Here is a 23,302-nt window from a genome sequence, read left to right as displayed (position 1 = left end):
TATAGTAATCATGAAGATTACAAGAAAAGCACCTACTGAAAAATTAACATTGTCTGTGACTAAATTCCGAGTTTCTTATCAGGATATTCTATCATTCTTCTCACTCTTAATAGTGTGTCAGTCCTTACAGATAAGTGTGCAATTCATCCCCCTTTAAACCAATTTGAAAGCTCGATTTAAGTCAACATAGTTATAGGAATCTCTCTCTCTCTCTCTCTCTCTCTCTCTCTCTCTCTCTCTCTCTCTCTCTCTCTCTCTCTCTCTCTCTCACCTATCTTTAGGTGCCAATGCTGCAAAATCAGCATCCATTATCTTTGATTTATTGATCGTTAGCTCCCATTGAATTCCAAAACCATGAAAGTGCGCCATTTAGAATGGAAATTATGCGATTAATATTGAACAATTACTACTAACAATTATCTAATTAGTCATAATTAAATTATTCCAGGAGCCTTGATGAAACATCACTGTGAAATTTCATGCTATTGGAGGCTTTAAGGGATGGTTATTCAATTTGTAGATTCTGAGGAACAACGCTCAACAAAACCTGTAGATACGCACACATACTCCAAACGCTCGGAATTGAAATGAGAAATTTTTGTTGTATGTGTATGATGCATGGTTACCTACCCTGCTATACAATGTGTATGCATGTTTATATATATATATACATATATATACATATATAATGTATATGTATGTATGTATATATATATATATATATATATATATATATATATATATATATATATATATATATATATATATATATATATTTATGTATGCGTATATACATGTATATATATATATATATATATATATATATATATATATATATACATATATATATATATATATATATATATATATATATATATATTTATGTATGCGTATATACATGTATATATATATGGATACCTATACATAAATAAATATATATATATATATATATATATATATATATATATATATATATATATATATATATATATATATATATATATATATATATATATATATATATATATATATATATATATATATATATATATATATAAGTATATATATATATATATATATATATATATATATATATATATATATATATATATATATATATATATATATATATATATATACAGTATGTTTATATGTGTGTAGATACATGAGTGTGTGTTTTGGTGCTTAAACCCCTTTGACGCCTCTGTGATAGGGCGGTGGGCTGGCGACCCTAATTTGAGCAGTATAAAAAAAAAAAAACCTGGCGATTTTTTTTCTTTTTAGATTAGTTAGTTAACATTTAAAGGAAAGAGCACTGTTGAATCAAGATCTCTCTCTCTCTCTCTCTCTCTCTCTCTCTCTCTCTCTCTCTCTCTCTTAGTAAAAATATATATTCTAATTGCGAGCCATTTCCCATTCCCGTCACATCACCTTAATCGCTTTATCCGGTGTACTGTGCACACTCGCACTCGACTTATATTAAAGGTATAAAAATGGGGTTTTGATTCGGTTTCTTTTGACATTTTTACATCTCTGAAGCTGCCTCGTCTGAGCCTTATTTGTGTGAAAAAAGAGGTAGGCCTAATGGTAATTTCTACGTATGCTAATCATCACCTTCGTCTCCCTCACGAAGACCTAGGCATAGATCCTTAAGAATCATCCGTCATACCCAAAGCTTGTAGGATGAGATTGCTTCCTCTCTCTCTCTCTCTCTCTCTCTCTCTCTCTCTCCTCTCTCTCTCTCTCTCTCTCTCTCTCTCTCTCTCTCTCATTTGGTAAGTCTGTCAGTCGTCATATCTCTTTGAAAAATCTGATAGGTGAATAAAGGCGTCTCTCTCTCTCTCTCTCTCTCTCTCCTCTCTCTCTCTCTCTCTCTCTCTCTCTCTCTCTCTCTCTCTCTCTCTATCAGTGATATTCTGTGATTTCACTTTTGGTTTGCAAACTCTCTCTCTCTCTCTCTCTCTCTCTCTCTCTCTCTCTCTCTCTCTCTCTCTCTCTCTCTCTCTCTCTCTCTTGGTAAGTCTGTCATTTGTCTTATCTCTTTTTTTTGTCATAGAGTTGATTTGAAAAATCGTATAGGTGTATAAATGCGTCTCTCTCTCTCTCTCTCTCTCTCTCTCTCTCCTCTCTCTCTCTCTCTCTCTCTCTCTCTCTCTCTCTCTCTCTCTCTGAAACTAATTGGGAAAAAAGTTGAGAATCTAATAGCAACGCTCTCTCCATTTCTCCCTGCCCCTTTCTTTGGTCATAAAGCTAATAGGAGGAAATTGAATGAAAGAATAAAACTTCCTCCCTTTCCTCCTCCTCCTCTTCCTCCTCCTCCCCTCTTCTTTGATTGAAGGTTTCGACCAAAGAAATCTATTTCCTGTATTTCTCCACCAAACAAAATTTTTTATACAAGCAAAATTATTTTCTTTACTAAAGTTACAAGAAGAAAGATCGCAAGTATAGTTATTTAAAACAAAAGAAAATTATTTGAGACGACATTTACTGGATTTTAAAAGTATATTAATCATATACCCTTATTTATTGATCAAAAAACGAAAAATAAAAGTCTTGGACTTGGTATCTGTATTTCAGGAGTTACTGATGTAATTTAACATTATTTTTATTATCATTTCCAGTATTATTATTATTATTATTATTATTATTATTATTATTATTATTATTATTATTATTATTAATAATAATAATAATAATAATAATAATAATAATAATAATAATAATATTATTATTATTATTATTGGTAGTAGTAGTAGTAGTAGTAGTAGTAGTAGTAGTAGTAGTAGTAGTAGTAGTAGTAGTATCATTATCATTGATATCACTGTTATTATTTCTACTGATTTAATAGGTTAAATACACGAAACAGGGAAGAAGAAACCAATAAAAGAGATATCACCACAGATAAATATCAACACAAGACCTTGCAAGAAATGAACAAGTGGTGTTTACGTAGTTGACCCTTCAAATGAGAAAATACCACAGCAACGGCCAAAACTGTGCATAACATCTCGATTTCCGGAAAGTGATGTTTTTATATCTAAACTTAACTGATGACTTCCATAACGAGTCTTCAAGAGTGACCAAATTTACCCCCGGTTAAGTGTTAAAGTTTTAACAAGTTCTTGCAAATATTTCAGATATGTATATTGGACCAAACTCGGACAAAGAACGTGAAGGGATTTGAGAGAGAGAGAGAGAGAGAGAGAGAGAGAGAGAGAGAGAGAGAGAGAGAGAGAGAGAGAGAGAGAGAGAGAGGATGGGGGTTCCCTATGCCATTTTCGTTTTCATACTTTCTTTTTCATATCTTGTTTGTATTTTAGAGTGTATAATTGGTTTGATTTCTTTGCATCTTGATTAAGGAAATTATTTTATTAATATATATATATATATATATATATATATATATATATATATGTTTTATTTAGTTTTTGTAATCTTTTACCCGTTATTATTATTATTATTATTATTATTATTATTATTACCTCCGACAACGAAGTTGGAATGAGGTTATATTTTCGCCCCTGTTTTTGTGTTTTGTGTGGGTGTGTTTGTTTGTTTGTGAATAAATTCCTAGCCACAATTTTAATAGTAGAGTAATGAAACTTGCAGGGATTATCTGTTATGTAAAAAGCTGTAAATGATTAAATTTTGGAAGGTTAAGGTCACGGTCAAGCAAAACATTCATATAACGTAATCAGCCATAAGTTTGGACATCGTTGTCAGAGAGACTTCAAACTTAGTTCATATTTGAGTATATGAAAATCCACGCCAATTAATACCTGTTTGAGTCAAAGGTCATGGTTAAGGTCGAGCAAAAGGTCTATAAATAAGCTGCCGTGGGAGAGGTCTTCGCTCTACTGAGTGCCCCTGTAGTTATTATTCTTATTAACGATCCCCTAGTTGGAAAAGAATCAAACTGTAAGCCTTTAGGACACTAAAAGGGAAGGCAGCCCTGTGCAAAAAAAGAAATCGAAGTAAAGAATTGATTATTAAAGGGAAGTAAGAAAAGGGTAGCAATATAAATATGAATACTGCCTGAAGTGAATATTGTTTTATTGTGAAAATTTTAAATTTCTTAGGGTTTTTAAGAGTACATTTTCCTGTTGTAATTCATAGGAGCACAATCCTCCACACAGCTTCGCCATGGCATGTTTATCCTTTAAATTTCGGTCTTGTGCCCTGGGAAACAGTTAGTGTCTATGCTAAGTAAGTATATTCATTAAGAATATCTAGAGATTCGTCCATAACCATTATTTGTTGGTTCTGCCTTTCCATTATTTTATGGTGGTGAGCACGTCAAGGTGCTAAACATTTCCCCGTTAATCCATCCAGATTTTTTTCATACCTTGAAGGTTTTCATTCCATTGGACGGAATACTTGGATATTAACACCCCCAACTCTGTAAACCCTTCGGTAGGACAAGTTATGGAAAGGATGTCTTGTGTCTCTATCTGTATTAGTTGGTTGAGCGTTAAAGTCTATATGAACCATCTTATGTATTCTATTTGAATGTATAAAAATCTTTTTAATCAAGATAATATGCAGTCGTTAATATTTATTATTGAAAAGATACTATATATGGTTCAAGAAGGAATAGAAAAGATTGATATATCTACCATCGTGTTTGATAAGTTTGTTTAGCTGGTATCTCCGTTGTTTAAAAGTTTAAAGGTCAATTATGAATGACAGAGGCAAGGGACAGGACAGTGCACTAGAGACTGACCATATAGACGTATGACTAGCGCAAGCCAACTGTCCATCAAGCTAGGGCCAAGAAGGGCCAGGCAATGACTGCTGATGACTCGGCTGGTAGATCTTATAGGATCCTCCAATCCCCCACCCCATACTGAGCTCTAATGAATGGTGAGGTTGCAGGCACTTAAAGAAACAATCGAGCTTGATCGGTTCTCGAACTCCAGTCCAACAGACTGCCAGGCAGGGACGGTTCTAATAGACTATCATCTTTAGTATCTATCTGTAACTAAATTTTACTGTCACAACCATATGTATTTACTTTTACGATTATACATTTTCTTGGCCAGTTTCTCAGAATAGTATCAAATGGAATGACATAAAAGTCAACTCGAGAAAAATATGGTCATGGAAGTTTTAATATTCAGTTCAGTAAGAGTCACGTACAAACATCATTGCGGTCCACTTATGCTCTCCAGATAACTCATTGCAGGGATTCTTTCATTCTGATTTGAAAGTAATTAACTAGTTTTGAGAATTTTGTAAGAAGCTGTCTTACACGCAAGAGGATAGGAAAACGTTGGGGAAAATTTCGCATGAAAAATAAATTCATAGTTGAGGTACTGTTGAAGGTAAGGGTGGCAATACGTGAAGATGGTTCGAGAAGTTGGTCATCCAAGTGGAAAGGAAAAATAAGCCTGTGATGGACATATATATATATATATATATGTGTGTGTGTGTGTGTGTGTGTGTGTGTATGAGAGAGAGAGAGAGAGAGAGAGAGAGAGAGAGAGAGAGAGAGAGAGAGAGAGAGAGAGAGAGAGAGAGAGAGAGCGCAGCAGCAAATGTTTGCTGTAAAATACCCTTCTTTTTACAATACTGCCGTTCTTTGCCTATCTTTGAAAGTTTATAAAATACTGATATGCATAATAGGAAGAATCAGTGAAAGATTAACTTTATTTTCAATTCCCTTCTACAGCTTCGATGGTAACTTGTTCCCTAAAATGTAAGCACATTCTTCTGGTTCTATAGTGAATTCGAACATCAAAATATGAAATTTTCAAAAACCGAGTTGTTCAGGGAAAACATGAATTTGACTTTCAATGTTGACATAACACATAAAATAGTGTCTCAATAAAATGTTTTCCGTTAATCATTGCAACGAAGGTTAATAATAGATGAACTAATGAATGTTGTTTATATAAAGAGTAAATAGCTATCCTGAAACTTGAGTCACTTATGAAGTAAATCTTCAATAGATGTAATTCAACACCGCCCAAGAGTTTCGCTAGTTCTAATACATTACGTCTGATAAATTTGCAGTCTTATAAATTTACATTCCTGATTTCACGATCCAATATCCCTGAAATTTCAGATCCCGGATATCAAGAGCTTTTTAGATTTTTCATTATTTCACGTTTTCTTAAAGATTTTTTTACACAGGGTAGACGATTAAATGAAAGAAGAACGTTAATGTATTTCTAAGTAATATTGACAAAACTATCAGCAAACACTTGCGTTGTGGTACCCTATTGGAAACGTCCCTGCCTGACAATCTGTCGAACAGAGGTTAGAGACCCGTTCAAGCTCGATAGTTTCTAGTAGTGTCTGCAACCTAACGATCATTGTGAGCAAGAAATGGGTTTGGAGGTTACTGTAGGTTATCTGTCTGTCTGCTGAGTCATCAGTAGACAGTGCCTGACCCTTCCTGGTTCTAGCTTAATGTCCTGTCTCTTGCATCTGCCATTCATGAGCGACATTTAAACCCTTTAAAGCTCCAAAGAAATTAATATTTTTAAGAGAACCCCAAGATTTGTGTTTCTCATAGCGTCGACGTTAAGTTGAACAATAACTAAGCCCTTCTCTGTTGCCTCCCGGTAAAAACTTTATCGTCATCATCATCTCTTCCCACGCCTATTAACGCAAAGGGCCTCGGTTAGATTTCGCCAGTTGTCTCTATCTTGAGCTTTTAATTCAATACTTCTCCATTCATCATCTCCTACTTCGTGCTTCATAGTCCTCAGTCATGTAGGTCTAGGTCTTCCAACTCTTCTAGTGCCTTGTGGAGCCCATCTGAACGTCTGGTGAACTAATCTCTCTTGGGGAGTGCGAAGAGCATACCCAAACCATCTCCATCTACCCCTCATCATGATCTCATCCACATATGGCACTCGAGTAATCTCTCCTATAATTTCATTTCTAATCCTGCCCTGCCATTTAACTCCCAATATCCTTTTGAGGACGTTGTTCTCAAATCTACTAAATCTATTGGAGATTGGTCCACTGGCATACCATAACTCATGTCCACAGAGTAACACCAATCTCACTAAACTGATATATAGTCTGATTTTTATTTGTAATTTCAGTCGATTGGATTTCCAAATTTTACTTAACCTACCCATTGTCTGATTTGTTTTTGCAATATTTCACTAAACTCTAATTCTAACGACCCTATATTGGAGATCATAGTTCCATAATATTTAGATGATTCTACCTCATTAATCCTTTCTCCGTCCAATGATATTCCATCTTCCATTGCATACTCCGTTCTCATCATCTCTGTCTTTCTTTTATTTATCTTGAGCCCAACCTTCTGTAATATTTCATGCATTCCGGTAAGCAAGCATTGCTAATCCGGTGGTGTTCTACTAACAAGGACATCATCATCAGCATACTCTAGGTCTGCCAATTCCTATCACCAATCCAGTCCAATCCCTCTCCACCATCTCCGACTGTTCTACGCATTACAAAATCCATGAGGAGGTTAAACAGCATAGGTGACAACATATTCCATTGGAGTACTCTGCTGTCCACTTGAAATTCATTTGATAAGACTCCGTCAACAAAAACTTTATCAATATAACTTTATTTTTTCGTTTCGTATGAAAATTAGTTCTATCAGCGTAATAAACAGAAGGCAAGACAGGGAAATAAATAAATGTAGCATTCTTAAACATTCATCCCAGACTAATCCCGGGTAACCTGTGCTCTCAGCTATATTCTACTTGTCCATCAAGGAACCTGAGGCATTTCAAACCACTTGTTGTGCAGCCAACACAAGACCAATGGAGAAAGTCTCCGTGTTCCTCTGGGTTACGTCTAGCTGTTAGTGGTCGGCGAAGGTCGTCTGACACTTTCACACACCTGCTTGCAGTACCTGCATCATAGAGTAGTTTCTCTTGAACACTAGGGACGTGCTGATGCCCCTAACGTCAGGAGCTGTAGGTCGACGTCCAGGAGGGTTGGGATTCAATGCATGGTCAATGACCCTGCAAATCCAAGCCGAGATGGTGTTCGTGACCCTCTTCTGGACCAGGGTTAACCCTGTTCTGGACCTTCTCTGTGCTGACGAAGAGTGCGAACACTTGGGGGTGAGCTACTGCTGTGCGTTTAAGGTGATGCCTCAAACTCCTCACTGGATAAAGTAACAGTTGATCTGGATTATCAGTTACAGAACGAAGACTCCCAATCCGGAAGGGCCCAAATCAAGGATCCGCTACTCCTGGATTGTGAGTCTTAGCACTAAATTCAGGGAGGAAGCTGAATGTTACCTCCCCCCATCCCGTTGAATGGGCAATGTCGTAGGTTAGACCATGAAGTTCGCTAACTCTCCTGGCCAAAGCCAAAGTGAGCAGGAACACCGTCTTCAAAGTAAGGTGGCGATCTATTGCCTGGCGTAATGGTTCATAGGAAGTGCCCTTCACAGATCGAAGGACGCGAGCCACAGAACTTCCAACTGGGGGCAAGTATGAGAAGAGATAACTTCAACGAAGAGAAAATATCAACTACCTTCATTCTAAAGGTGATGCTCAAGGCTAAGCGGTAGCCTTTCACCGCCGAGACTGAGAGTAGCTTTTCCTCCCGAAGGTAAACAAGGAAATCAGCTATTACTGAAATAGTAGCATCAAGGGGAGAGATACCCCTTCCAAGACATCAACCACAGAAGACAGTCCAATTAGCCTGGTAGACTGGAGCCAAGGATCTTTGCAGGCATCCAGACATCCTCGCAACTTGTTGAAAAAAGCCTCGCTGAGAGAGGAGATGCCGGATAGTCTCCTGGCGTGAAGATAAAGTGAAGCTACCGCCTACCGCCCTGTGGAAGAGGTTCACGTGTGGCTGTTTGAGTAGATTGTGTCGTGGAGGGAGTTCTCTTGGGAGCTCCGTCAGGAGCTGCTGAAGGTCAGGGAATTACTCTGCGTGATGCCATAGCAGAACTATGAGCGTCATGGATAGATTGTTGGATGCTCTGGTCTTGTTGAGCACCCTTCTCATCAGACAGAACGGGGAAAGGCATGCACCTCAATGTTATCCCACCATTGTTGGAACGCATCTAGCCAGAGAGCCTCAAGGTCCGGGACTGGAGAACAGTAGAGCGGCAGCTTGAAGTTCAGGGACGGTGCGAACAGATTTACAGTCTGAGAATCCCACGAAGGCAGAACTTTGTTGGCTACCAGATGATTCAAAGACCACTCGGAATCCACTATCTGAATAGCTCTGTTCAGACTGGTCGCAAGCACATTCCTCTTGCACGGTATATAGAAAATTTGGCATTTCCGCGACGCCAACGACTTGTCTACAGAGAGTAGGAGTTCAGAAGTTGTTGAAATTAGCCAAAACTCTTAAATCAGCAAATTGCAGTAATCAACCAATGACGTGAAATTGCATAAGAAGCGACGTGGTGAGATTAATGTTTCACGATGTAATTCAAACATAGCGTTATTTCTATGAGAATTCAGTATTTATTAAATAACGCAATCTCAAGCTTTCAACATTCAATAAAGAGAAAGGAAAAAAATATGATTAGTTAAAAACCAAAAGCCGGTAAGGCTCTAAAAGTTCTAATTAGTAATTAAAAAATTGTTGAGTGGGAAGTCAGTTTATTAGAAGTTATCAAAATTTGGCTGGCTTCGTTGAAGTTTTTACTGCAACTTCCAATTTGTAATACCATGAAGGTATTGAATGACCACCCCGGTCCCAGCACCGTTTAATATGGCCATAAAATCCTATATATCCATTCATATATTTATACAATTCCTGTAATAGGACGGATCAAAAAAAAAAAAAAAAAAAAAAACTACATTAAACCTGATTTGACAAAAAACTACTCATATTATATAGAATTAATGGACGAATAAAAGTAAATATGAAGAAATTCGAATAATTTATTTATTCAGACTGCAAAAACATAGTCTTTAATCCTGAATGAATAACTTCGAAGTGAATAACAACTAGCATTGTATGAAAAAAAAATAGAAAAAAAAAATCTTGTATGTACCGCCGAGCCGATATACTCGCCTTTTCAAAAGCCAGGAAATTTGAAGCGTCTTGTTCCCGAAAGAATGGAGATTGTTGCTGGGCGTGAGACCTCAGTGCCAAGAACAGGCACTGAATGGAATTACTCATGTGTAGAGGCGTTTCGTAAGAGATTGCTTTTTTGGCAGAGAAAGCATCACAAAAACATATCCACAGTAGAAAGGAAAATCCCCAAAACAACCAAATGATATATATATTTTTACAGGAAGAATCATGTGCACACATTCACACACAGTATATATATATATATATATATATATATATATATATATATATATATATATATATATATATATATATATATATGTATATATATATGTATATATATATATATATATATATATATATATATATATATATATATATGTATATATATATATATATATATATATATATATATATATATATATATATATTATGTGTGTGAGTAAGTGTGTGTGTTTGTGTGTATTTACATATATATACACATATATTTATACACACACGCACACACCATGCATACTGTATATATGTGGAAATAGTTTTTTCGCGTTTATTCGCTTTACCTATTCATTAGACAAAAGATTAGGTTTTAAATGCATTGCTTAAAGAGCTTTTATTTTTACATAATTAGGAATGCATAACCTTCATTTAGAAAAAACTATTTCATTGAAATTTAATTTAGATATGCCTCCACTGTCCATAAAAGCACAAGATCATTCATCCGTTTTGCATAATCCGCCTGAGATCAGAGTAGAATTATAGTGGTTCAAACTGCTATGACAGTGACAGACGCATGTTGACAGTCTAGAATTCTGACTGCTACTTTGCGTCGGCTCATGATGTATGCTGACCATTGCATAATAACTGGTTTAGGGTTTTATTAATTTTTTTATGCTGACTGTTTTGTAGTGGTTGTTACTTTATAATTTCTGCATGTTGTCTGTAGAAGTAAACTCTTGACCCAGTAAGATAAAGACAACGTTATTATTCAGATACGAAATTTATAACAATTATGAAAAATTAATAACCAGAAAGTTAAAACGTGATGAATTCATATAATAGAATAATTCAGAGAAAAAAAAAATCAATAGTTTTAGGAAATTTTCCAAAGTTTAATTGCATGTTTATGCCACCTTCTTGAAGGGCCTGAGAGAAACGCAGATTTCCTTAACAGATTAAATCCACATCTGCAATGACAAGAAGCTACGGATCAGGGTGAGAAAAAGGTGGAAGATTTGGCAACCAACAAACGTTTTAGGGGAATCGGGAATTATTGCCTGGAATGGGCGTATTCATTCATGAGGCAACCCTCTGTGGAAGAGGGCCATTTGAATATCAGAAGGAATTGAATATTCCGTTGGAAGAGCGGGATTTGGCCAACTGCGAATAGGTAATATGTCTCGCTCGTCTGCAAACGTTTCCCGCGATAATTGACTTCGTTCGTGTGCAAACGTTTCCCTCGATATTTTTGTTGAATGTCAAATGATGAATTAGAAGTTCCATTTTTATCCGCTTATAAAACTCTACACCAGAATCCAAAAGATATACAAATAAAAGTTAATGATTTTCTTTTAACTAATTATTTACTTGTTTTGTAATGGTTTCTAAGCAGTTTTTTCCTAGATTGATTTAAAATGATCATCTTGAATTGTTTTTAGAAGTCTTATCCGTAATCTAGAAAAAATGTCAACTTATTTTCATGTGATTTTTGATGCTTTATTTTTCCAAAAACTATCACCAATATAAAATATAAAATAAGAAACGTTTTTACCTATAAGCTTAGTTACTTTGCTCTGATAATATCAAAGTATTAATGTATGGGATTTTCATGAAGTAGCATCGTTTTAATGTCATTATCCACATTGGTTGATCACATCTTTGCCTCCTCGCTTAACTTTTTTATATTACGTCTTGTTGCTTTAGTAATTAAATAAATAAATAAGTATAAAAACCAAGTCCACTTTACCGATTTACTGTTATTCGAATTTCAAGTATCTCTCTCTCTCTCTCTCTCTCTCTCTCTCTCTCTCTCTCTCTCTCTCTCTCTCTCTCTCTCTCTCTCTTTTTTTTTTTTTTTTTTTTTTTTTTTTTTTTTTTTTTTTTTTTTTTTTTTTTTTTTTTTTGAACTTCAAGTATCCAGCAAGTTCTCACGCAATGTCATCAATAATTTACATCCTCTCATTAAAAAAAGAATAAATAATAGGATGTAGAAATACACGACTAGTTGGCGAAGAGATAACCTGTTTCCACGAACCTTTTATTGTAGAACACCATAGATATGCATCACAGCTTATTGTATAAAGACGATCAATCATATCAACTGGACTTAATAGGCTTTCCTGGTATTGCTTTCCTGACGCTGAATTTTAAAGTCCACCAGTTTGGGAGGACTTCTCTACTCACCAGATTACAATTAGTTGGTTATTTCTTGCAAAAAAAAATGCAATTTTGAGGTAAGGTTTGAACTTAGCCTTGAAATAAAATAAGGGCTTATTATTGTAGATATACGAGGAGTTAGTTATTTCCTTCACTTGAGGAACGCCGGATTCTCAGAAATAGAAAATTAATCTATTGTATTTCTTTAGAATTTTAAAACCGAGATTCTAAATTTTCCAAAATTAAGGAAATATGAATTTAATGGAAAAAGGTGTAAAAAATATACCACTAGGAAAATTACTATTATTATTATTATTATTATTATTATTATTATTATTATTATTATTATTATTATTATTATTATTATTATTATTATTATTATTATTATTAAAAGAAGAGGTAACTCCAATACAAAAAGTAGTGTAAATGATTGAGGAAAAGCTGTATATTTTTATAACGATATATGGTAATGAAGCGATATTGAGAACAAAAAAAAACCAAAAAAGGAAACAAGAAGAAAATGCTTTAAGGGAAAGTTGAAATTTCTCGCAAGGAGGAAAATTCGCTTTTTTTCTCAAACTCGTATTTTTTTAAATTTTAACTATGTTACTAATCAAAATAACTAATTTAAGAAAACTAATTTTAAATGGTCACATCAAAAGTCGAAAGTTAAATCGCGTAGAGAATTTAAGTAGGCCATGAACGAAGTTTTAAAACTTAAGTGAAAGCCGATTCTTAGAAACTGTAAATGGTGAAGATATGAAAACCAAAGATTGTTCTTATAACTGGAAGAAAATAATGGTTTATATTTGATATTTTCAAAGAAAACGAGCTTTTTCCCAACTTGAAAAAAAGAAAGTTTGCATTTTTACCCATCATTTATCTTAGATGTTCTTTCCGGCCAGTTAAGATATTAGTCTCACTGCAGAATTATTTTTCTTTCCCTCGTACAGCTATATATTTTCATCTGAGAAACAACATGGCCTAGATTAGGCGTATGACGTCACCGTGACGTCAGAAGGCCACTCTCCAGCTATTACTATTTGCTTAGGCAAATATAATTAGATTCATTACACGTGGGTTTCTCTGGAATTTTTTCTGGGACGTCGGAGACATTTCTAATAGCAAGATTTCTTTTATCTCGTCTTTATTTTTCTGTTTATTAATTTGAATTTGTGCTCGGTTATTTGTTTATGCTTATCTGTCTTCGTTAATAATGAACATTTACCCACTCGTCATCATCTGCTCATTATTATTTTTACAAGCTAAGCTACAACCCTAGATGGAAAAACAAGATGCTGTAAGGCCGAGGGTCCCAACAGGGAAAAAAAGCCCAGTGAGGAAAGTAAACAAGAAAATGAATAAACTACAAGCGAAGTAATGAACAATTGATATAAAATATTTCAAGAACAGTAACAACATTAATATAGATCTTTCATATATAAGCTATAAAATCTTCAAAGACATAAGAGGAAGAGAAATAAGATAATATTGTGCCCGATTGTACCCTCAGGCAAGAGAGAATAACCAAAGAAGAAGACCGTGGTACAGAGGCTATAGCGCTATTGTTTCATCATGATGATATTCTACAGTAAGATTGAAAGAGAATTTGGTTCTCATCTACAGGAAAACAAATATAATCACAGAAATGAGACGAGCGTAAAAATTATATCAAGGATGCGGTTACAGCAATGAAGAAGAGTCAGACCATTGTTTATTTGGTTTTACTCCACCGGTTTCTGACATTAATTATAAAAAGGGACTTTAGATCTAAAATTTAAAATACAAAGACTTCCATCTCTCTCTCTCTCTCTCTCTCTCTCTCTCTCTCTCTCTCTCTCTCTCTCTCTCTCTATATATATATATATATATATATATATATGCATATATATATATATGCATATATATATATATATATATATATATATATATATATATATATATATATATATATATATAAGCGTATGGCGAGGTTGAAGATGTTTTATAGTGTATTTGACATTTTTCATCTTTTTTTAAGATACTACAAAATAGTAGATTATTTAACAAACATATTATGATAAAGACCAGCTGGCTCAGACGTACACATATATGACATCGACATTATTCACAGTAACTGTGCCCTTTTTTTTTTTTTTTTTTTTTTTTTTTTTTTTTTTTTTTTTTTTGAGATAAACAGTACGACGGGAATTATAAAGAAACGCAAATAATATTGTGGGGGAATTTCAACTTCTGACTCACGGTACGTCAAAGACTTTTGGACATTTGTGGTTAATGACAAATCCTTTATTTGGTTGGAGCAATAGAATGGGGGTCAAACCGTGAATGGGAATTTATGATTATATATAATTATTTTGTATTTGTATGAGGAGGAAAATTAGTTATGAAATAAACCATTCCAGGTACTTCAAATCTGAGCTGTAAGTTTGATTTGAAGCCGATTGTGTTGTGTTGAAATGGTCATTTCAGTTTTTGTAAGCATTTAGAAATAAAGTAGATTTTTGAAGAAAACATTCGATTAAAAATACACGAAAGGAGAATATTTGAACTCTAGCAAAGAGTATACCATTTTCCGGAATTATTTCTTCTTTCCCACTGTTATGCGTACATTAAGGGGTCGGTTGCCTGATACGTCATCTCCAGTGGCTTCTACCAAAGGCAACCTCTTCCACCAAACCTCTTCTCTTCATATCATCCTTCACCTTATCTTGCCATATAATTCCCTGCCTCTCTCTCTCTCTCTCTCTCTCTCTCTCTCTCTCTCTCTCTCTCTCTCTCTCTCTCTCTCTCTCCTCCCTTTAACAGGTTCCTCCCAAGGCCTCCTCATTCCCTCCTCACCATCCATCCAGAATTATTCCCCGCAGCCAATTCACCGTAGTTGAGATGACTCTAGATTCTCCATATTTCCCTGTGCTAAGCTTAAGACAGCTAGAGGGTATGAATCTCCCATCTCCTCTCCGGGTTGCCGTAACATGCGCGATGATTGCAGTAATCCCACGGAAGCCAGTGATGAGACACTGGTTGATAGCGACGGCAATAGCGATCAAAAGGTCCCGCCGCCTAGCTGTAATTTAGTCCTAATGACCAAGAATAGAAAAGCAAGATTAATTAAAAGGCATTTAAGGTTTTGTATTCAGCCGTGTTGCTTCTAGTGGGTGTTGGACGGAGGATGAAGCGCTCTGAAAATTAAAGTAGGGGAGAGAGAGAGAGAGAGAGAGAGAGAGAGAGAGAGAGAGAGAGAGAGAGAGAGAGAGAGAGAGAGAGAGAGAGAACACGTCTCATGTTCTATACGCCTTGCTCATTAGTCTTCGATTTTTTCTTTTCTCTATAGAAAGGAAAGATATTGGATCATCTGTATCCAAAACTTGAGAAGTGATAATTTGACATAATGAATAGTTGAAAATACTAATTAGTGCTGCGTTTAAGCGATCTCTACATTTTTATTACGTTACATCGTTAGTCTTACCGAAGAAATAAATGGATATAGAGAAAATTAGCCGCAAAATATATCAATTTTTTTTCCTTTTAAAGAAAAAAAAAAGTATCCAATTTAGATCTGTAAACAATTGATGTGGGTAAATTAGCTGCCAAAAATATATTGTACTTTTAGTTTTCAAAAGGAGAAAAACTTACTGTATATACTGTAGATTATTTCCATATGTTTTGTCTTTTTAAAGGAAAATGCACTTTCTTTTGTTTTTATGTTTGGTATTATTATTATTATTATTATTATTATTATTATTATTATTATTATTATTATTATAAATGTCCACACGCTCATCTCCCCTAAATGATAAAGTGTATGTAATATATATATATATATATATATATATATATATATATATATATATATATATATATATATATATATATATATATCATATATATATATATATATATATATATATATATCATATATATATCATATATATATATATATATATATATATATATATATATATATATATATATATATATATATATATATATATGAAATAGGAAATTAGCTGACTGACACTGCTAAGAAGCCGTAATTTCAATTGGAAATTCTCCGTAAAATTATTCGGTTCTCAGCCGTATTTTCAAAAATACGGGTGACCATAATATTTACCATAATCTGTTCTTATATTTTATGGGTTGGTGACCGTAATATCACTCTTTAACGTCAATATATCCATATTAGAACGGTAATTGCCTGGCAACATTTATTTTAGTTTTTTACCGTTTTTACGGTAAATTTTAACAGTGTAGAGCATCCTGATAATTCTGTCCTTGTTAGTAGAACACCACAGGATTTGCAATGCTTGCTTACCAGAATACATAAAATATCGCAGGCGATTGGGCTCAAGATAAATATAAGAAAGACAGAGATGATGAGAAAGGATTATGCAATGGAAGATAGATGAAATATCATAGGAAGGAGAAAGGATTAATGAGATAGAATCATTCAAGTATTTAGGAACTATGATCTCCAATACAGGGCCATTAGAATTGGAGTTTAATGAAAGATTGAAAAAAAGCAAATCAGACAAGGGCTAGGTTAAAAACAATTTGGAAATCAGATCGCATGAAATTACATTAAAAAATCAGGCTATATATCAGTTTAGTGAGATCGGTGTTACTGCGTGGACATGAGTCGTGGTATGACAATGAAACAATCTCCAACAGATTTAGTAGATTTGAGAACAAAATCCTCAGAAGAATATTGGGAGTTAAATGACAGGACCGAATTAGAAATGCCATATGTGGATGAGATTATGGTGAGAGGTAGTTGGAGATGTTTTGGGCATGCTCTTCGCACTCCCAAAGAGGTATTAGTTCACCAAACATCTAACTGGGCTACACAAGGTATTAGAAGAGTTAGAATACCCAGGCCTACATGACTGAGAACTATGAAGCGCGAAGTAGATGATGATGAATGGAGAAGCATTGGATTAAAAGCTCAAGAAAAAGACGACTGACGAAATATAACCAAGGCCCTTTGCGTCAATAGGCGGAGGAGATGATGATGTCATATACTCTGTCTGTGTGTGTATATATATATATATATATATATATATATATATATATATATATATATATATATATATATATATATATATATATATACATATATATATGTATGTATATATAGGCCTACATATATATATATATATATATATATATATATATATATATATATATATATATATATATATATATATGTATATGTATATATATATATATATATATATATATATATATATATATATATATATATATATATATATATATATACACCCCTTGGGTAGGGGAGAGGGAGTGGTCATAACCTGGCGAGAAGGTGTTACCACGAGACAAAGTAGGTGGAGGTAAGAAGTGTTGAATCTGCGTGTGCTCTTATATGTGCACATCTATCTAAATATTAAGTCGTAATTTTTCACGGGTCGCGTACACTAGTGTGGAATAAACTCAAAGCACCAATAACAAGTGTCGAGAATCTCGCGACCGGATGAAGGTTTACATAAAGATTACATAACGAATGTAATATGTAAATTCAAGTCAGTAATGAAATATGTACGAAAAGAAATTGAATGATTGTAAATGAATAGATTGCTGGAGGAGGAAAGCCGGAAGTTATTCCCACCAGCTGCATTAAACGTATTAATACACTTTCTTAATTAAATTCCGAGGAGAGCCATTATGCAACATTTTGTTACCAAACAGCTATTACTTAGGAACAAAGCCGACGCTAAATATATAGTTATTGGCAAACCTTGCAGTATGAGCAAAGTTACTTCGATTATTAGATATTACATTGATAGTAATTGATTAAGTTACATCAGAATTTCATTCATCTTTCTATCGTGTTTATGAACAAGCTGCGATTATTTTTATAGCTTAAATTTGGCAATCTAGTTACTCATGAAATTGTATAAATGCAGTGTTGTCACATTTTGAATATGCTTATTATATTTGTAAAATGTATTTACAAAAAAAATACACACATCTCTCTCTCTCTCTCTCTCTCTCTCTCTCTCTCTCTCTCTCTCTCTCTCTCTCTATATATATATATATATATATATATATATATATATATATATATATATATATATATATATATATATATACATATATATATGTATATATATATATATATATATATATATATATATATATATATATATAAATATATATACGTATGTATGTATACATACACATACGCGCGCACACACACACACACACACACACACACACACATATATATATATATATATATATATATATATATATATATATATATATATATATCAGTTTCATATATGTTGTGGGCCAAACTTTCATGTCGCAACTTATACCACAGTTCATGAAGAAACATATTTTGTACGTTTCAAGTTACAATGGTAACAACTCACTTGACATTGAAAGTCTAAGTGAGATATTTATTCAGATCATCGAGTGATTTTTACTCTTTTGATTCAGTCATATTTGTTCTATTAATAATGCGTAACTGATAAACAATGTCGTTTGTATTTTGAATAGGAATATTACAATAATCTCTTATATTATGATTTTCTTTAAACTTGATTACTCCATCTGATTAGTGACCCCAACAATTTTCCATTGTCTCCTTTTACTTCAAGTGAGAGCTATAAGTATTATATGATTAAAACTTCTCAATTTGTAATGCTTTATATAGTCAGACTTTACTTTTCAAACTTTTTACTTTTTTAACTTTAATTTATAATAATGCGCTTAGCTAATTATCCTCCGAAACTTACACTGATAATTTGCATGGATCAACTAGCTTCTCGTATCTTCTCTCTCAGATTTCTGTCGGGTCTTTCCTAGCGGTAAACATATGCCAGATATGTGTCCAACCAAGGAAACTGTCATGTCAGACAGTCGTGCGCCCACTCTGCTTTCAGTTCCGGCTGTAAGATCCCTTTGATGCCCTCCAGGGGTTGCGACCTTTGACTCTTCCCGGCCATCATACTTGCATCGTTAGTCCACTCGCCGTCTATTTCCGGCAGAATGACATAAACGCCGACTTTGCTCTTTACAGCATATCACGACTTTGCTGAACTTTTGTTGGTATTTACCTGTTTTCTGTCTGAGATAATATGGCTTTAATTCCAATTAAAGGTTAAATGAATTATATAAAAATGAAATGGCTTAAGCAAATATGGAGTAAATGAATGAACTGCGGGTTCGGGTTAAACAAAGATATGTAAAAGAAGCTGTTAAGGCGCTTATGAAATTCCATGGTATTGTCATGAGGATAGTAGAGGAGTGTGTGTGGGTTTAGAATGATAAAACCAGTGAGTCGTGGGATGAGCGGTTAAAAGGATAAGTGGAGGGAAAAGGAGAGTACTTTGATTGATTCGCAGGATATGAAAGAAGGCCGTGTGCAGTTTTCGATCGATGGATTGAGTATTTCACAGGTTGGTCTGAAATTGAGAATACATGCTAAGGTTATTGCTGAGAATGTAAGGAAGGCAGTAGTGAAGTTTGGGAATAGAAAAGTTAGCATAAATTAATTAGATTACAAATGATTCACTGCATTACGTTGGAGATAAACTAATCAAGTGTTTTTTATTTTTGAGCCAAGTATAAAAAGTTGGTATAAAAAATGGTGTCAGAAATATAGATGAAAAATTATTATCGTTTGGAATTAATAGATCTCAGTATTTTTCAGATAGTGTTAGGGCATATAGTAGGAGGAGTAATCAAGTGGTTTTTCTTTTTGAATATATAGTATAAAAATAAGATAGCATAAAAACTTGTGTGAGAAATATGTGGGGAATAGAGTTTTGTTGGGAATTAATAGAGCTTGGTATTTTTTTGATAGTGTTAGGGCGTATAATAGGAGGAGAAGACCTAAAGGGGCTTAGATAGATTGTAAGAAAGACTTATTGGAAAGTATTATACAAAAAAAAAAAAAAAAAAAATACGCTTCCAATGAACCTTTTCATAGAAGCATTAAAAGGCTAATTTTATGGAAGTTTCTTTGTAAATGTGCCCCCCCCCTCCCCCGCCTCGGTCTTATAATGGAAGTATTAGTTTGGCAGTGACTGTTTTATCATAATTTCTTAAAGGCTAACTCGTGCTGGGGGAAAAGACCATTGTCAAAGTGTTACTTGGCATTAATGGAATGGTGATTTAGATGCAAAAAAATCATAACTCTTTGATTTATTGTCTTTTTTGCTGTTAGTTCTTTATTTACAATTTTTCTTCTGCTTATTTACTGTGTGTTTATATATGCACACATACATACATGTGTATATTCCTTTGTAGGGAGTAGTTGGCCAAGACAGCAACCACCCGTTAAGATACTACCGCTAGAGAGTTATTGGGTCATTTGACTGGCCAGATAGTATTACAATGCAGCCCTCTCTGGTTACGGCTCATCTTTCCTTTGCATACACATACACTGAATAGTGTGGCCTAGTGTTTCCACATTCTCCTCTGTCCTCAAGAGTGCCAAACAATTCTTCGCTCAAGGGGTTGAATACTGCACTGTAATTGTTCAGTGGCTACTAACCTCTTGGTAAGGGAAGAAGAGAGACTTCAGCCATGGTAAGCAGCTCTTCTAGGAGAAGGACACTCCAAAATCAAACCATTGTTCTCTAGTCTTAGGGTAGTGCTATAGCCTCTGTACCATGGTCTCCCATTGTCTTGGGTCAGTATACTCTAGCACTATTCTATCCGTGTCCTTGTTTCCTTTTCTCACCGGGCTATTTTCCCTGTTGGAGCCCTTGGGCTTAAAACATCCTGCTATTCAAACCAGGGTTGTAGCTTAGCTAATAATAATAATAATAATAATAATAATAATAATAATAATTATGCATCATTGCTAATCACTTGTAACTATTAATTTTGATTAGTCATTTAAGAATATGATCTTTTGAAAATAAATTTTTTTAAATGCACTGCGTCAATAAATATATATATATTTATATATATATATATATATATATATATATATATATATATATATATATATAAATATATATATATATATATATATATATATATATATATATATATATATATGTATATATAAATTTGTATATGTGTATATATATATATATATATATATATATATATATATATATATATATATATATATATATATATATATATATATATATGTATATATATAAATTTATATATATATATATATATATATATATATAAATTTATATATATATATACATTATATATATATATATATATATATATATATATATATATATATATATATATTATATATATATATATATATATATATATATATATATATATATATATATATATATATATATATACCAGCGTGTTCTTTTACTATACAAGATTTTTTTTCTCAATTGAAACAATGACTGCCTTAAAATACCTATGAAATTTTGTAAGGTGAACTATTTTGAGCGAAACCCTTTACTGTAACTTTAAGTAGTTTAACTGTAAATCACACATTCCTTTCAAAGGCATTCAAAGCCATGTCATATACGAATGCCAGTGCTATTGATTAACTCGTAATAGATTAATTAGTCACCCGAGAAATTATGTCGGTTTCTTAATGTATCCTCTATCCTCCTCATCTTTCTCTTGTTTCCATTTGATTGGTGCTTAAAGACTTTCTGTTCTCTCTAATAAAATGCTGGAAAAGAACCAGTTAAGAAACAAATTATTCTCGTACAGCGAGTCGAGTATTCAGAGTGGAAAAATGGACAACAGAAATGAGAAAACTTTCTGTGAAAAAAGTTACGCTTGTCGTAAGATGAGATGAATCGTCCAAATTTGGAAGATTTTTTTGTTTTATAAGAATTAAAGTGTTCTTGATATAGACGTCATGTGATCCTCGGCAACCTTTTTTTTTTTTCTTCTAGAACCAAACTTTGGAATCCTCTCCCTGCTTCTGTTTTCTTGGTTCCGATAACATTACTTCTTTTCAGAGGCTACCATCATGTTTTTCTTCAAAGTTATTCCCCGCCCTTTTTCGCCTTTTCCTTTTTTTTTTTTTTTTTTTTATTTGACCCTGGACTGGAAAAGAAAAGGTATTTAGTTGTGTTTTTACCATGACCTTCAACGCTTAAAAAAGGACTATGAAATGCATTAAGGGCGAAAAGCATAATTCCTAAATTGCATTATCATCCTCATATACATCTACCCGGTTGCGTCCGTCAACATTATTAGCCTTTGAACTTGGTCAACAACGCCGTAATTAATAAACTAATAATGGTTATTGACACTGAATAATAAAGCTGGATTATATCATTTGTGCCTGTGACCCTTAATTATTATGGGGATTAATTGCCATATTAACAATAGGCGAGATTTTTGTGGATGTTTTTCTTGTTGAGGGAATGTATTTTATTCATTCCGCAGAGTTTAGCTGACCTGCTTTGAAAAGTCATGAAAATGAGAAATATTGTAATTATTACGATTTTTATGTAATGATACCAAATCTACAGTACATTACCGATATATTCTTAGACTATCACTTTGTTATTATAGAAAAGCTTTACTCATGCAAACAGGGTACTTAAGAAACTTTTTAACAATTGTTTTTACTTAATAAAAAAGGTATTGAAATGACGTTCGGAAGATTCCTTTCGCACAAAAATAAAGCACCAAAACACACACACACACACACACACACACACACACATTGCCAAACAAGACACGAAAGCAGACTCAGTAGGCGAATCCTCCGACGGGAAACGAACCTCCAAACTGACTTAGGCTCCTTTCTTTTCTCCCAGCAGCTTACCGCCTCACCAGCTGTCTTCCAGCGCTCTGATACCGGACACCCCCGAGACAGAGCCTGGTCTGGGAAGCATGGATATGTCAGCGACCGACCTCATGAGGGCACGCCAACCACCTCCTTCTGTCTGGGACTGTTTGGTCACCTGCCACAACAGATTAGGACAGAGGCTCGCCAGGAAGAGGGTTAGTT

General features: G+C 33.7%; 1 protein-coding gene across 1 annotated transcript in view; it reads left to right on the top strand.

Annotated features, from left to right (window-relative positions):
* The window catches only part of LOC137650234 (43 kDa receptor-associated protein of the synapse), a 626,772-nt gene that overhangs the window by 514,010 nt on the left and 89,460 nt on the right, over positions 1-23,302 (top strand). Inside the window, 1 exon segment of the mRNA XM_068383497.1 lies at positions 23,109-23,295. Within this exon segment, the coding sequence (XP_068239598.1) occupies positions 23,109-23,295 (187 nt within the window).

Source organism: Palaemon carinicauda, chromosome 11 (genome assembly GCF_036898095.1).
Source record: "Palaemon carinicauda isolate YSFRI2023 chromosome 11, ASM3689809v2, whole genome shotgun sequence".
Classification (NCBI taxonomy): domain Eukaryota; kingdom Metazoa; phylum Arthropoda; class Malacostraca; order Decapoda; family Palaemonidae; genus Palaemon; species Palaemon carinicauda.
Note: the sequence above shows the minus strand (reverse complement) of the source record. Positions and strands in the feature narration are given on the sequence as shown.